We start from the raw sequence: 12,505 nt of genomic DNA, 5'->3' as shown, positions 1-12,505 counted from the left end.
CCTCTGCCGGGCTCGGCCGAGGCGGCTCCGCGCCCGCCTCGCTTCCTCCCCGCGCCCCGCTGCCTCGGAGGCGCCCCCGGGTTTCACTGTGTGCGGTGGGGAAGGAAGAAGAATCTGTACACAATGCTTAGCCCTGATATTTTAATGGAAATACTGCACTACAGTCAAGTTTACAACATTTGTATAGAAATCACATGGATAGTGGGCCAAGGATCACATTACAGAATACAAAAAGCAAGTTCAAATAAAAAGAAAAAAAAAACTTTGCTATCGTACAGGCTGGGATCGGAGCTTGGAGCTCAGATGTCAGACACGGGGAGGGAGGAAAGCCGCTTGTGAAGACCCTGCCGCGAAAGGGAGAGGGCTCCGCGTGGTTTGCCGGTTGCTCTTTCCCTGGGCACCGCAGACAGCAGGCGTCCACGCTAACCCCCTCCGCCCGGAGGACATGCAGGCACAGACTCGGGACAAGACACCCACAAAGCAGCAGCAGCAGCTGTTACTTCCAAGCTGGTAAAAAGTCTCAATCACCCAGACTTCCGCTTCCAGATCACCTCGAGCACACAGAGGAAAAACGGGAGGAGGGGGTCAAGACCGGCGAGAGAGGTAGGGTGAGGAGCAGGGGAGAGCGCGTAAAACCTTCGCAGCGGAAGAGGATACGCAAGAACCCCTTCCTATCCGCTTACAGCAAGAGGAGGAGGAACGAGACAGGTAACTTATTGCTGGCAAACTGAATATTCCCCGGCAGGCTCTTCCCTCTCTGCACAGGAGGCTCCCGTTCATCTGCACGGCTACATCTGCCCTCCGCACCTCGGCCCTCTGGGCCGCGCGCTTCGCCCCCGCGCTGCCGGGGCCGCGCCAGGTCTGGAGGGACGGGACCCCCCCGACCTCCGCCAAGCCTCTCCCGCCTCCGTCCTCCACGCACACGCACAGGCACAACGCCTCTCCGTCCCCGCGCCCGCGGGAAGGAGGGGAGCTCGAGCCCCACGAGGAGACAGCCTGCCCTCTTTGAAATCCCTGGGCCGGAGGGAAGCGGCGGCGCAGCTGAGCTCGCAGCTCCCCGCCGGGGACCGCGGCAGCAGTTCCGGGCGCTTAGGACTGGCAGCATCGGTTTGTGCAAGGAAAGCTGCCTCCTTTGAGGAGGAGAGACAGTGCAGTTGTGTCTGTCGTGGCTTACGAAGTCTGTGCTGACTTCTTTTTAAAATCAGAATCTTCCCTGTGTTTAAATATCTGCCAGCGCTAAACTTCTATACTTAAAAAAATATATATCCCATATGTGGATTTCACTAGTGAAATGCACCCCCCCACCCGCCCCCCTGCCCTTCTCTTGCACGCACGCACGCACCACACACAAACACACACACAGAGCAGCTCTATCAAATACTGGTTTGGTACTTAAGATGTTTTCTCCAATACTGAGAGGGAAAAATACATAAGCACAATCAACCCCAGCTAAGTAGCTCAGCAACACTTCCCAAAAGCGAAGGTCCTTGGAGCTGGAAGACTAGGTGGATAAAAATTACCCACCAGGAAACAAAAATTAAAAAAAAATAAAAAATTATATAATATATATTTATATATCTTAACAGACTGCTTATAGCTCAAGTTGTGCCAACCACAAAAACACGCACACTGCCTCTGCTTTTTCCTCTCAGATTGTGAAGCCAATAATAAAATGGTGCCCCCTCTTCCCCACCCCAAAAACTGCATGCTGCATGGTGCCTTTCAGACCAGGAACAGGGCTGTGGGTGAGCGAGTGTCTTCCTCCAGTAAGAACAAAGACATTTTTATTTACAAAAAAAGGAGAGAAAAGTTTCCACACAAAAGCACTACAATGATAACTCCCTTTGGTAAAAAGTGTAATAAATGCCTTCGTAGGTCTGTCTGTAGGTACTAATTCTCAAGCCACCTGGTACTATGGTACACAAGAAGCTAGTACAGTTATGCTAGCACATCAAGCATACTTCCTTTAATAAAAAACAAAAAAAATTTGACAATTTGTACATTTATTTACAAAAAAAAGGAGGGGAACATGTTAAAATCGTGTTGTTTTCTGTGGTGTGTGTGTGTACGGACGTGTGTGAAAAGCTGGTGCATGGCACTAGGAGAGACTAGTAAACAAGCAGGTACAAAAAACAGTTCCACTGGCACTAGAAAGGACAGACCAATCTGCACTGGTTGAGTCCAGCATGGGAGGGAGGAGAGGGAAGCACGGAACCGAGGTCAGCTCTGCGGGGTGGCGTCGGGCTGCGAGAGGGCCTGGGGCCCCGCGCCAGCTCCTAGCAAACTCGCAGCACGGTAGCAGAGGAGACGCCAGTTGTGACGGGCACCTCTGGGGTTGGTGACGTGCACCCAAGCGGGCGGCTTGGAAACGCACCGCTCTGCTCCGGTCMCGGCGAGCCTCCGGTCCTCTTCCCTCGATGCTCAGGCCTCCGGGGAATTAAGCCTCAACACTGCTGGTGTGTACGAGCTAGTTGTGTTCCTCTGGGATGGCTCAGCTCGGAGACGGGTCCTTCCCTCCGCGGCACATGCTGAAGTCGAAAGGCCGACAAGTCCCAGCACGTGTCGGCGGAGATCCGCATTCCTACGGAGAATCCCGCTGGTGACAGGTTGTACCAGCCACCCACTAGTCAAGTGGCCATGTTACGGAGATACACAGTGAGGGGAGAAAGGCATCTTCCTCGTTTCCTTGATGCGCACACACACACACACGCACACACACATATCCCGGGGTCTTCCCTCGCCCAGGGCGTTTACGGYGTCTTGAATATTGTGCCATATTTGACGCGGTACTTGTTAATGCTCACAAAGTGCAGGGTCTCTGTGTCACAGGTGGTGGTGCAGGGCACCAAGCCCTCCAAGCCTTCGCCCATTAGCCACTTGCTCGTCTCGGCTGCCATCTCGCGGGTCACGTGCTCCTTGGTCCATTTGTCCACCCACGCCTGGAACCGCTGGTGCAGCCGCTTGCTCACTCTTTCGTGGGACTACAGAAACAGGAAGAGGTGTTAAGAAAAGGCGGCTTTGAGCACCGACTCGCAACAGAATTCAAAGCTCAGCAAGCAGACCAGTTTCCCAGTCAACGTRATCGGCTGGAGGGAAATTGTAATGCAGATGCTGGCCCTTGCTAAATAACAGAGGAAAAGTCCTGAGAAAGCTCCCCCAGGTCTCCCCTCTAAGAAGCCTAGCTCTAAGGAAACCACAATGGCAAAGCAAGCTCAGAAAYACCAACAGCTTGTGCTAACAGCTGCTAATTCAATCACAGCGCTTTGTTGGTGGTGGTGGTGGGTTTTGTTTTTTTATTGAACCCCACTACGTAAGTGCTTCAGATCTAATGAAGAGAAAGGAGCAGCAGACATGCCATTACGGAGCTGAATCTAGACTGGAAAAGGAGCTTTGCAACCTCCTCCTTCAGTGCTCGATTTCATGAACTACCCCTGCAATAATCTTACGCTCTCCATTTGACCCAGAACATATCCCGTGTCCCTTCTGCACCGGCAAAAAGGTGGATACAGCCCACCCGCCAAGGCAGGCGGCAGGCAACGGAGAACAGAAAGGAGGGAAGCACGGCGGGGGGGATTTGGGAGTGCAGACGGGTGCGGGAACGGGACGGGGGATTTGCAGGGAGCGAGAGAGGGCAGCTCAGCAAAGGCCRTGGACCGGGGCGGCTGGAGGGGACCTCAGTGCGCTGGCCTGCCGCCAAGCCCCCCGTCACCCCGCTGCGCCCCGCAGAGAGCACGCGAGCGGCGCGGGCAGATCGGCCGGGAGGCTTCCTGCAGGCTCATCACGCGTTATACGTGTGGGGGGGACCCGACTGCTACAGAAAATTAAGAAGAGGGCCAGATCTAAACGGTTTGAGAACTGCTGGCTTAACCCAAGTGTCGAGAGAGAAAAAAAATGCACATATTCATGAATAAGAGCATCTGTTTAAAGAACGCAGAATCCAGGACAGATGGTTTAAAACCATGGYCTGAAACTCATGCTTACAATCATCATTTAAAACAGTAAATATAATTAAACTTCRAGATTAAAACTTACTTCATGCTTTGTTTTAATCTTCTCCCAAAGAAAGATGGTTTCTTGTTGGCSGTTAACCATTAAATCCAATCAATTTTGTAGTTAAATGCAGCTTTTGCCGCCCTTTCAGTACATTTCGCTAATCAAGAGGTTATGCTGCACTCTAGGTACTTTAAAAGTTTGAGCTATATTCAGGTTCTTTGTGATAAACAGTGGCGAGCTGCATCCTGTTTATGAGATAACTTCTTGCGGTTTGTGCCAACTGAATTGGATAGATGGAATTCAATCACAAGCCTCAACACTGGCATTTCTAAGAACCACCATTTAACTAAACATCTGATGTGGATATAAGAAGTTTAACAAAATTACTTTTAAATGGCTTGAGTAAAAACCATTATTTGTGTCTCATCAACAAGAAACAGATGGTAAGTAGTTGCTTTGTAAGTTTAAATAAAATGAATAAAATGGAGATGCTGAAGGATGATTTACTAGACAGGAAGCAGTGCACACCTCTCCCTCTCCTTCATTTCCCAGTAAATTTTCTCAGTGGTCAGAAGTTCACTGAGAAAAGCAAATAATTCAATAAACTACAAACGATCTCTGCAGCTAGAGGGACGATTGCTGACAGAGCCTCTCTGTTACCTGTGGTTCCAGTTGCTTAAGCCAGTAACTTTTGCCTGGAACCGGCAGGTTTCACTTTTCTTTTGCACTCTAAGCAAAGGCATTCTGCTTAACAGTTTGTTTCAAGTAAATTATAATAAAATTGTAGGGAAGAATTTAAACCCTCAAGTTTAAACAGCCATACTAGAATTGGATTTTACTCTCAAAACCTACTATCTTTCTCTATCACACAGTAATATTCCAACGTGATGAGAAAAGTAACCAAGTGGCAAATCAATCAGAACACCAARTCAATTTTTTTCAACTGAGTCATTGCAAATTCAGCTCCTCTGGCTGTTTTCACAGTGAATAAAAGCAACTCCCCAACCTTTAKAGCTCAAGAATAGCGGGGCAGTTCACTCTTCCTCCCTTCTCCTTCATCCCCGCTCCCCTCTCTCCCTCCCAGCCTATCCCACACACATTCACACACTGCTTTCTTTACCTCTGCAGTTACTTTTGGCACAGAGTATCACAACATCTTGGACCAAAAGCAAATTTGAATAATTTCATAAAGAGCAAAGAAAAAGCAGAATTCCAACTTATATCAGCTGTTGCTTGCACTGACTGCTATGCAGGAGACAGACAGACTGCTCTCTTGCACACAGGACTTCCTAGCCCTGAAAAATACCCATGGTGACACCTCTGAGGCCGTGACCTCTCTGCACCCGTATTTGCCACAAAACCAGTGTTTCTAGAGCAGCTGATGYATGGTTGCAGCACCCTGCCGTGCAGGAGCGACCTGAGGACTCCCACTCTCAGTGACTGGGGACAGAAGACGCTGAGAGGGGATGGTACCCAGAGGGATTYGCTGGGTTAGAAAGCATTTGGTGCTCTGCGCTCTGAATGATTCCTGTTTGAAGGAGCCCTGGAAGGACAGGCACTCTCACAAGTCACCAAGAGAACATGCAAAAAGACAGGCTTTCCCCAAAGCAGGGGCAAATCACCCATGGGAAGTGCCTCTTGGAAAGCAATCGAGAGCTAACAGTTGAAACCACTGTCCTACCACAGTAAAACACTCTGGAGGAAAAGGAAGAGGGACAGGAGGATGATGAGAGTTAGAGGAAGGTACAAAGGATTACACCTTAAGAACATTCAGAAGCTCTTCAGTGTCTTGGGAGGACAAAATCAGCACACCATCCTCCTGGCAACACAAAGGCCACCAAATGTTACCAAATGGGATCCCCAAGGACAYTTTAGCTGACTCTTCCCACCTGACCTTTGAGCAAGAGGGCCCCAGAAAAAAACAGCTGCCCACCCAATCCTTTCAYTCACTCCTACCTGCTGAGCCCGCAGCAGAGCGGTCCTCCTGTACATGTAATCCTCCGATTTGATCACGTACACCATCTTATAGGAGTTCAGCTTGAATTTACACTCCAGCTTGTCCAAGCTCTCCACGTTCTCCATGGACTTCTTACTGTTTCCCTCCTTCCCTTCCTTCTCCTGCTGCTCCCGACCACGCTGACACTTACGGATCCGCCTCAGATTCCTGCAAACCAGAGAACCCMTTTCGGAATTAGTGCTCGCCTTCTAGTACCAGGCTGGATGTAGCTGGTAGATCTGTGCTGACCCTTTGCAAACCTGACAAACAACTTGGAGCACAACTGCCACCGATTAAAGTCATCCAGGCTCAGACCCCTACAACAGGTCAGCCCACTGGGTTACCTACTTCTGAAATGACAGCTATTAGGCACCAACTCCCTGCTCGTGAAAAACCTTTACTTGGTACCCACTGCTTTTAGATAGAGGGTTACTTTAAGCCAAGGCAGGACTGCCAGAAAATAATCTGGTGAGTCAATAGGCCTCACCCTCTCTGCCACCTGTGGACCATGCCATCTCTCATTCACTGGAGAGCAGGAGCCTGGGGTGGACCCACAGGCTTTTAGGATAAACAGCAGCATGGTACTACTACTACGCCACACTGCCAGGGTAATGGCTTCTGTAGTGGCATYAAATCAAAATACAGGAGAGCCTGAACACCCAGCACTGTGATAGAGCACAGTYGCTCTGCCCTCTATGGCCAAATACAATCTATCAGGCAGGGTTTATGGCACAGCCTGCCACTYACCTGGGCAGGAAGACTGGTTTCTGGGCCAGGTGCTCCCGGAGCTCAGGGGAGGTAGAATCAGAGTTGACGTACCGCTCCACGTAGTCTGACCAGCGCTGCAAGTGAGCACACAACACATTAGCCACTGCTTTCCCACCAAACAAGGAATGATGCTTAAGGAGGGTAAGATGGAAGTTTTACAATGAACACACGGTCACCTTTGAAGACTCCATGCATTTCATTCCCACAAAGGCAAGTACAACGTATCACTATGTGGTTTGGGGGACTTTCTAATATAGGAAGAAACAAGAAGGATTTGGCTACTCACATCACTGAAAGCTTTGTGTTGTGTTGCTGAAGTTTCTTTTTTCTTGCGCTAACAGACTCTGGACCACAACAACTGTCAACTGGACATCCATGTCCAGTGCACCCTTGACAATCACAGTCAGCTCTCTGGACAAGCTGCTCTTACCTCTGCTTCTACTGGGTCATCAGAGTTCTCCTCTTCTGTGTCCAGCAGTTCAATGGTTAACTGAACTTGACCTCTGCTCTGAATGAACATCAACTACAAAGCAAAAGGCAGAAGGGACTTTAGTAAGAGGTTTCAAACAGAAAAAAAACTCTCCACTTCTCACTAGGGCAAAGAGAATGAAGCAAATTACATAGTTTTAAGGCAAAAATCTGTGCCTCCCACATTACTGACAGCAAAGGGAAGGGAAAATGCTAACCAAATTGCACAATCTTTGAGGAACAGAAGTTTAAAAGCTTTCCAAAAAGGGTTTTTTCTCCCCCCCCTCTTTTTTTTGAGGGGTAGTGGTCCCTCTTGAGCCCCCAAGATAAGTTTGAGGGCAAGGGAAGAGAGATTATACATGAAGGCTTTTATCCAAAGTATTTTACTAGCTCAAAAAGGGCCTGACCACTTCCTGCATCTTAGGCAGGGGAAGTATGGATTTGATTAGAACAGCGTACCAGGTTTATTTAGCAATGAATGTAGTCAGCGATGATTTAATGCCCAGTCAGTATTAGCAGATCTCTCCACAGTCTACAAAGGTTGATACACCAGAGAAATTGGAAAGTTTTATCTAAYAGATTAAAATCAGTGAGAGCAAATCAATCAGCATGATACAACCCTAAGACTTTGCAAAACACAAGGGATATTCATTGCTGTTACAGGAAACATATTTCTCCCTCGCTTCATCTCTCCTTAAAAATCCCATTTCTGAGGGGCCCTTAYAGGAACATTAACATCTCTATGCGCAGCTCCACTCTGCCTGTTTCGACTCTCATAAGTTCTGCTCCAGATCACAGTAAGACGAGTAGTAAGTGGGTTCGGTGCATCACTGAAAAGATGCTCCTATGTGCTAAAAGCTTGGGACCTGCCACCAGAATTCTCCTGTTAATTTTCAGAGACACAAAAAGTCTCAGAGGCCTCAGGGCTCTTGGGTGGCTAAATAAAGCTCCTTTTTTAAAGGACTGGTGTATCTCCTTCTCACAAGACCTTCCTCAAACCTCACTGCTTGCTGCTTTTGCATGCAGGTTCACAGCCATGGCTTYACCTTGAAACAGTTCTCCTCCGACATGAGCTGCTCAGCTTTGCGCTGATATGTGGCCTCCAGAAGAGTACGAGAAGACTGAGAAGCGAGAAGGCCTCCAGTTGCTCCATTGTTATTCTCTGACAGGTAGAGATCTGTYACCTGCACGCAGATCTCGTCGCTCACTATATGTTGGAGCTGCAAAAAGGAAGAACAGAGAAGGTGTTTGTGAGGACAGTGTTACAAGTCGGAGGGGGGAAAAAATACCTTTGTGCTTAGTGCCTCTTGTCTTGCAGAAGATGTTTCTCCTYACCTAAGGCACTTAGGAAACCCTGTTCAGGGGGGCATGCAAAACCCAGATGGCCTGTCAAAACCCTGAGCAAGACAGTCAGCTGGAGGAGTGAGGATGTCTCCAAAACCGTATTTTTGTAACTGGCATCAGCAGATTTTGATGTTGAAGAAAACAGCAAGTAAAGCTAAGCCTCTGTCTTTGTTTACCAGCATTTTAGGTTTTATAAATACAGAACTACAACTAGTAAGAAAAAAGGCATTCTTTTCATCTCCTGAATACAAATACACAGTAGCAGAATCGGGCAACCTCACTTCTGACCCAGAACAAGCCTCAGTCAGAGGACTGGAGTCTGCTACATGCCCATCTGCATAGATTAGAAAGAAGCAAACACATAACCATGCRTTCAAGCCCTGGAAGGAAAAAAGAAAAAAAAAAAAAGATGGGAAAAAAAGATGAAAAAAGCATCAATTTAAGGGAACAGTCTTAGTATATTGCAAATGCTCCAGTTGCACACGATCTCTGTGGATTTTTACATAGCCACAGTATCTTCTAYATAGCTGGCATCTTTTAAAAGACAGCAGGTGGCAAAGTAGAGCAATTCATACAAAGCTATAGAGGCAGGTAATGTTCTGATCAGTAGTAAGGYAGAAAGTTTTACAGCACCGTTATGTAGCATAATCTGTCCACAGTAAGGGTGTGTTTGAGAGATGTGGAAAATTTTAAATCAAATCCTCATTTTTAAGGATTTAAGGATTAAGTTTAAAATCAAGTCCCTTGACTGTCTTTTTAATTCAGTTTATCTCTAGATTGAAATAWAGAACTTTTAAAAAGTAATTCTATCCTTCTGAAAGAGGAAATACATTTCATGCAATTCTACTTCCAGCCTCTTGCATCTATTTTTGTTCTTTACGCTACAAGATAGAAAATCCTTTGGTCACACATTCTTCCTACCTGCTCAGTAAAATAGCTAGAGTTTAACAACCAAAATTAGTTTTTCAAACAATCAGATAAAAGACACAAAGCTTTTTAGAAAAGGCATTCACTGTCCTTACAAAATTGATGAAAATGAACTAAATTATTTCAATGTCATTTAATTCTTTTTCAAAGTTAAAGCAAGACTAGCTCAGGAAACACTCTGAAGATGAATATTTACATCCTAAAGCTGCTGGTGAACAAAAAACAGAACTCTACATGCATAGAGAGGATATTCTCAGTAATTTAAATACATCAAAATGTATCCTTTATCCTTTATTACCTCTCTTTATATCACCCCTAGAGCAGGGTTTAAAAACATCCACAATTCACTTGCTGAAACCTGAAATTCCATATTCATGCRTACAGTACTCCCCCTTAAATCTGGACCAGGACTTTCATTTCAGGAAAAGACCTGCCCGCTCTCTCTACCCTGGTCCATCCACCCTCCAGGGTTTGCTGGCGGTCACCTGTCGAACAATGCTCTGAATTAGCTTGTCCATGGTAAAGGCGATGTAGGCATGAATGGTGAACATTTCGCGCAGGGAGTCCTCGTACTGCGACGAGTCCATGTTCCCATCCAGGAGATTGCGCACCATGTCCAGGAATGCTGGGTAATAATCCTCAACATCAATATCCACTGCAACAAGAGAGAACGAGAGCGATGAGCACATATAACCCTCAAGAAGGGTCATTCCCACAGGACAGCTCTGTTTCTAGCAGCAAACAGGCCAAGAGTTTTGGTCCTCAGACTGCTCTACCCAGTCAAGGAGAAGGGTTACTGGAACAGTCTTAAATTCATCTTTTATAGAAATTTACATGGGATATTTTAAGGCCCCAGGTCCATTCATAATCTCTTGATTTCTGGCACTGGACTCCTCCACAAGGCCTTTATTGCCGAGAAACTTTTTAGAACGCTTAAGGGACTCGATGACACTTTAGATATGTAAGGGAAAAATGAAAGCTCTTATGAAGCAACTGCTGTATATTTCTGTTCTACAATTGCTGGTTGCTATTTGTGTCCCACATGCCTACACCTTCCCATCTCCTCCCTCAATTCAGTGCAGTACAATGATAACAAAAGAAAGATTTTCACCCCTTTCCRTCAAAAAGGTTCACCATTGTAACATGCCCGGAGAAACCAGGTAAGCTTCGTMAACATGCTACGAATAGAAGCAGCTATCTTCCCAAACCTCACATCAGAAATCACTCACTAGGCTCCTTCAGTCGCAGCTGGATTGCAGGACTGTCGCTCTTGTCTCGCTTTATGCCTAGCACTTCCCTTTCCCACTCCCTTTCCCGTGTCTCCTCTTCGATTTGCCGCTCAGCCTGGGTGCAGATCCTCAGCAGCCGCAAGCACAGGATCTGATGCAGTCGCATGAATATGTACCAGTTGTTGTTCACATAGAAGAGATTGTAGACCTCATCCATGCCCCGCAGCTTCTGGGCTGTTGTGTTATTGAACATCAGCTTGGTTTTGGGAGGACTGCCTCCAACACCATTGTGCTTTTTTGCAGCCCCAGTAGCTTCATCCACATCCATTTCTTCCTCTTCTTCCTCTTCCACATCTGAGAGTTCACCTCGCTGAGCAAACAGCAGGTCTGGAATGAAGTGATACATAATCTGCTTGATTTTGTACTTGTCTTCTTTCTGGATTCCTGTCTGTCGTTTCACATGGTGGATGATGAGAGAGGCAGCATCTTCCAGGATCTGCTTGTCTTCATAGGCTAACGATAGGTGTGGGCCTGTGGGTACTCCAGCATTGTCTTCCGAAGCCTGTTCTTGTCTCTAAGAAGAAAAAGCACAGCGCACAGATCAGTTTTTCAAACATCTCCCAGCAACCAAGAACATTTTAGAAAGCTCCCAGTTGTGCRGACTACCTCTCCTTGCACCCTCTTGATACAGAGAAAGAAACCAAACCTTCCACTGAGACGAGYATGCTCTTCTCAGCAGGCGCCAAAAATTCACAAATAACTTTTCCTGTTTGCACACCATCATCCTGTTTCTGTTCAAGAACCYGTGGCTATTTGCTACCAACAAGTCAATGAGTCTGTTGCCAGAAAGCTTAGTCAACTACCCCTACTAATTCAGCTGCTACATAGCAGCAGTCACTTTGTGACTGCACTGACTGCACAAGACTGGCTGCATTCATGAAAGCGCAGTCTTCCCTCCTCAAACACAGGTAGCTAGGCGTAGCCTAACACAGCCCCTTCTCTACAAGCATCCCACTTTCTTCAACCGCATCAGCATCAAGAATGAAGAACAAGAAGAGAAACTACATGTGCAGAGCATATAAGCTTGAGGGAAGGAAGCTATTGGTGATCATCTTACCTCATCATAGATGCTTTCAATCTCATTGAGGAGACTCTTTGACCTCAGGACCTTGGTATCATTCTGCTTGAAGTTGATGCCTTGGTGGTCCAAGGATTTCAGGTAATATTTCTCATTCTGCTCTCGCCAGACTTTATTAAATCCCCTCTGGGCTTCTCGCCATTCTTCCTCTTTCATCTTTAACCTTGCATCAAGCAAACAAAAGACCAGRATGAGTTAAGAGACATAAAAGTCTCATTCTGAGCATTTAAGGAAAACCTAGACCATGATAAAATGGGAGATTCCTGGACACAGTTGARAAAAGCTGAATCCCTCATGAAAGGTGCATGAATGAAGGCTATCCTGTGGACACAGCTTTACAGGATACGCAACCTGCACACGCTCTGCTGAGTAAGGCCCTCTGGACTTCTTTCACAGTAATGCAGCTCATCAGCAACTTGGCATCACTCTACCCCACTGAAGGGACATGAGAGCCAGAGGAGGTGGTACAACTCTCTCAGAAATCCTCGAAGAGTTGCAAAGCTCCAGCTGCTGAGAAGAAGTAGCTTAGTCTAGATGATTAACGAAGTTGTTATCCTGCAGCGAGCACACCAGAGCTTCCTGGGAATCAACTTCAGAATCACCACTCAGCATTTCAAGGTAAAGCACACACTGCAGACCGCC

At 47.0% G+C, this 12,505-nt stretch overlaps 2 protein-coding genes across 2 annotated transcripts in view; both read right to left on the bottom strand.

Annotated features, from left to right (window-relative positions):
* The window catches only part of MAN2C1 (mannosidase alpha class 2C member 1), a 19,028-nt gene extending 16,449 nt beyond the window's left edge, over window positions 1-2,579 (bottom strand). The window contains exon 1 of the mRNA XM_085304015.1: window positions 2,526-2,579. Coding sequence (XP_085160141.1) covers window positions 2,526-2,579 — 54 coding nt within the window. The remainder of the gene's footprint in view (window positions 1-2,525) is intronic.
* Window positions 128-12,505, bottom strand: part of SIN3A (SIN3 transcription regulator family member A) — a 30,221-nt gene continuing 17,843 nt past the window's right edge. The window contains exons 13-20 of the mRNA XM_085303960.1: window positions 11,843-12,026; window positions 10,726-11,299; window positions 9,982-10,151; window positions 8,272-8,445; window positions 7,188-7,280; window positions 6,737-6,831; window positions 5,950-6,157; window positions 128-2,981 (exon numbers count right to left, since the gene is read on the bottom strand). Of these exons, the coding sequence (XP_085160086.1) occupies window positions 2,751-2,981; window positions 5,950-6,157; window positions 6,737-6,831; window positions 7,188-7,280; window positions 8,272-8,445; window positions 9,982-10,151; window positions 10,726-11,299; window positions 11,843-12,026 (1,729 nt within the window). The 3' untranslated portion in view covers window positions 128-2,750. The remainder of the gene's footprint in view (window positions 2,982-5,949; window positions 6,158-6,736; window positions 6,832-7,187; window positions 7,281-8,271; window positions 8,446-9,981; window positions 10,152-10,725; window positions 11,300-11,842; window positions 12,027-12,505) is intronic.

This window comes from Rhea americana, unplaced genomic scaffold (assembly GCF_003343005.1).
Source record: "Rhea americana isolate MKP2758 unplaced genomic scaffold, rheAme1 scaffold_201, whole genome shotgun sequence".
Taxonomy (NCBI): domain Eukaryota; kingdom Metazoa; phylum Chordata; class Aves; order Rheiformes; family Rheidae; genus Rhea; species Rhea americana.
Note: the sequence above shows the minus strand (reverse complement) of the source record. Positions and strands in the feature narration are given on the sequence as shown.